At 73.3% G+C, this 356-nt stretch overlaps 1 protein-coding gene across 1 annotated transcript in view; it reads right to left on the minus strand.

Moving 5' to 3' along the window:
• The window catches only part of PDZD4 (PDZ domain containing 4), a 6,072-nt gene that overhangs the window by 1,077 nt on the left and 4,639 nt on the right, over positions 1-356 (minus strand). Inside the window, 1 exon segment of the mRNA XM_077769628.1 lies at positions 3-356. This exon segment is cut by the window's right edge and continues 17 nt beyond it. Coding sequence (XP_077625754.1) covers positions 3-356 — 354 coding nt within the window.

Genomic DNA, 356 nt, shown 5'->3' on the forward strand with positions numbered 1-356 from the left:
GGGGTGCTTCTGTGGCTGCCACTGCCCCACCCACCCGGGGGCCACCAGCCAAACTCAGGGGCCCGTGGCCCAGCTCTTCCAGGCCGCGTGGCGGGGCCAGCTGCACACAGCTGTGGTAGTGCTCGCTCTCTTGGCCCGGGCCGCGGTGGCGCCGCGACAGGTAAGGGCTGCCTTCGGGGCCCACGCGCTCGAGGGTCACGCCGGTCTTGGGGCCCCGGCGGACGCGCTCCTCTGAGTGCGGTCTCCTGCCCATTTCGGGATCCCGGGAGAGAGATCGGAACTTGGCAGGGCTCCCCTGCGGAGGGGCTGCCTTGGGGTGGGCGGGGCCGGAAGGGGGCGGGGTGAGGGTGGAGGTG

This window comes from Crocuta crocuta, unplaced genomic scaffold, assembly GCF_008692635.1.
Source record: "Crocuta crocuta isolate KB4526 unplaced genomic scaffold, BGI_CrCroc_1.0 scaffold978, whole genome shotgun sequence".
Taxonomy (NCBI): Eukaryota; Metazoa; Chordata; class Mammalia; order Carnivora; family Hyaenidae; genus Crocuta; species Crocuta crocuta.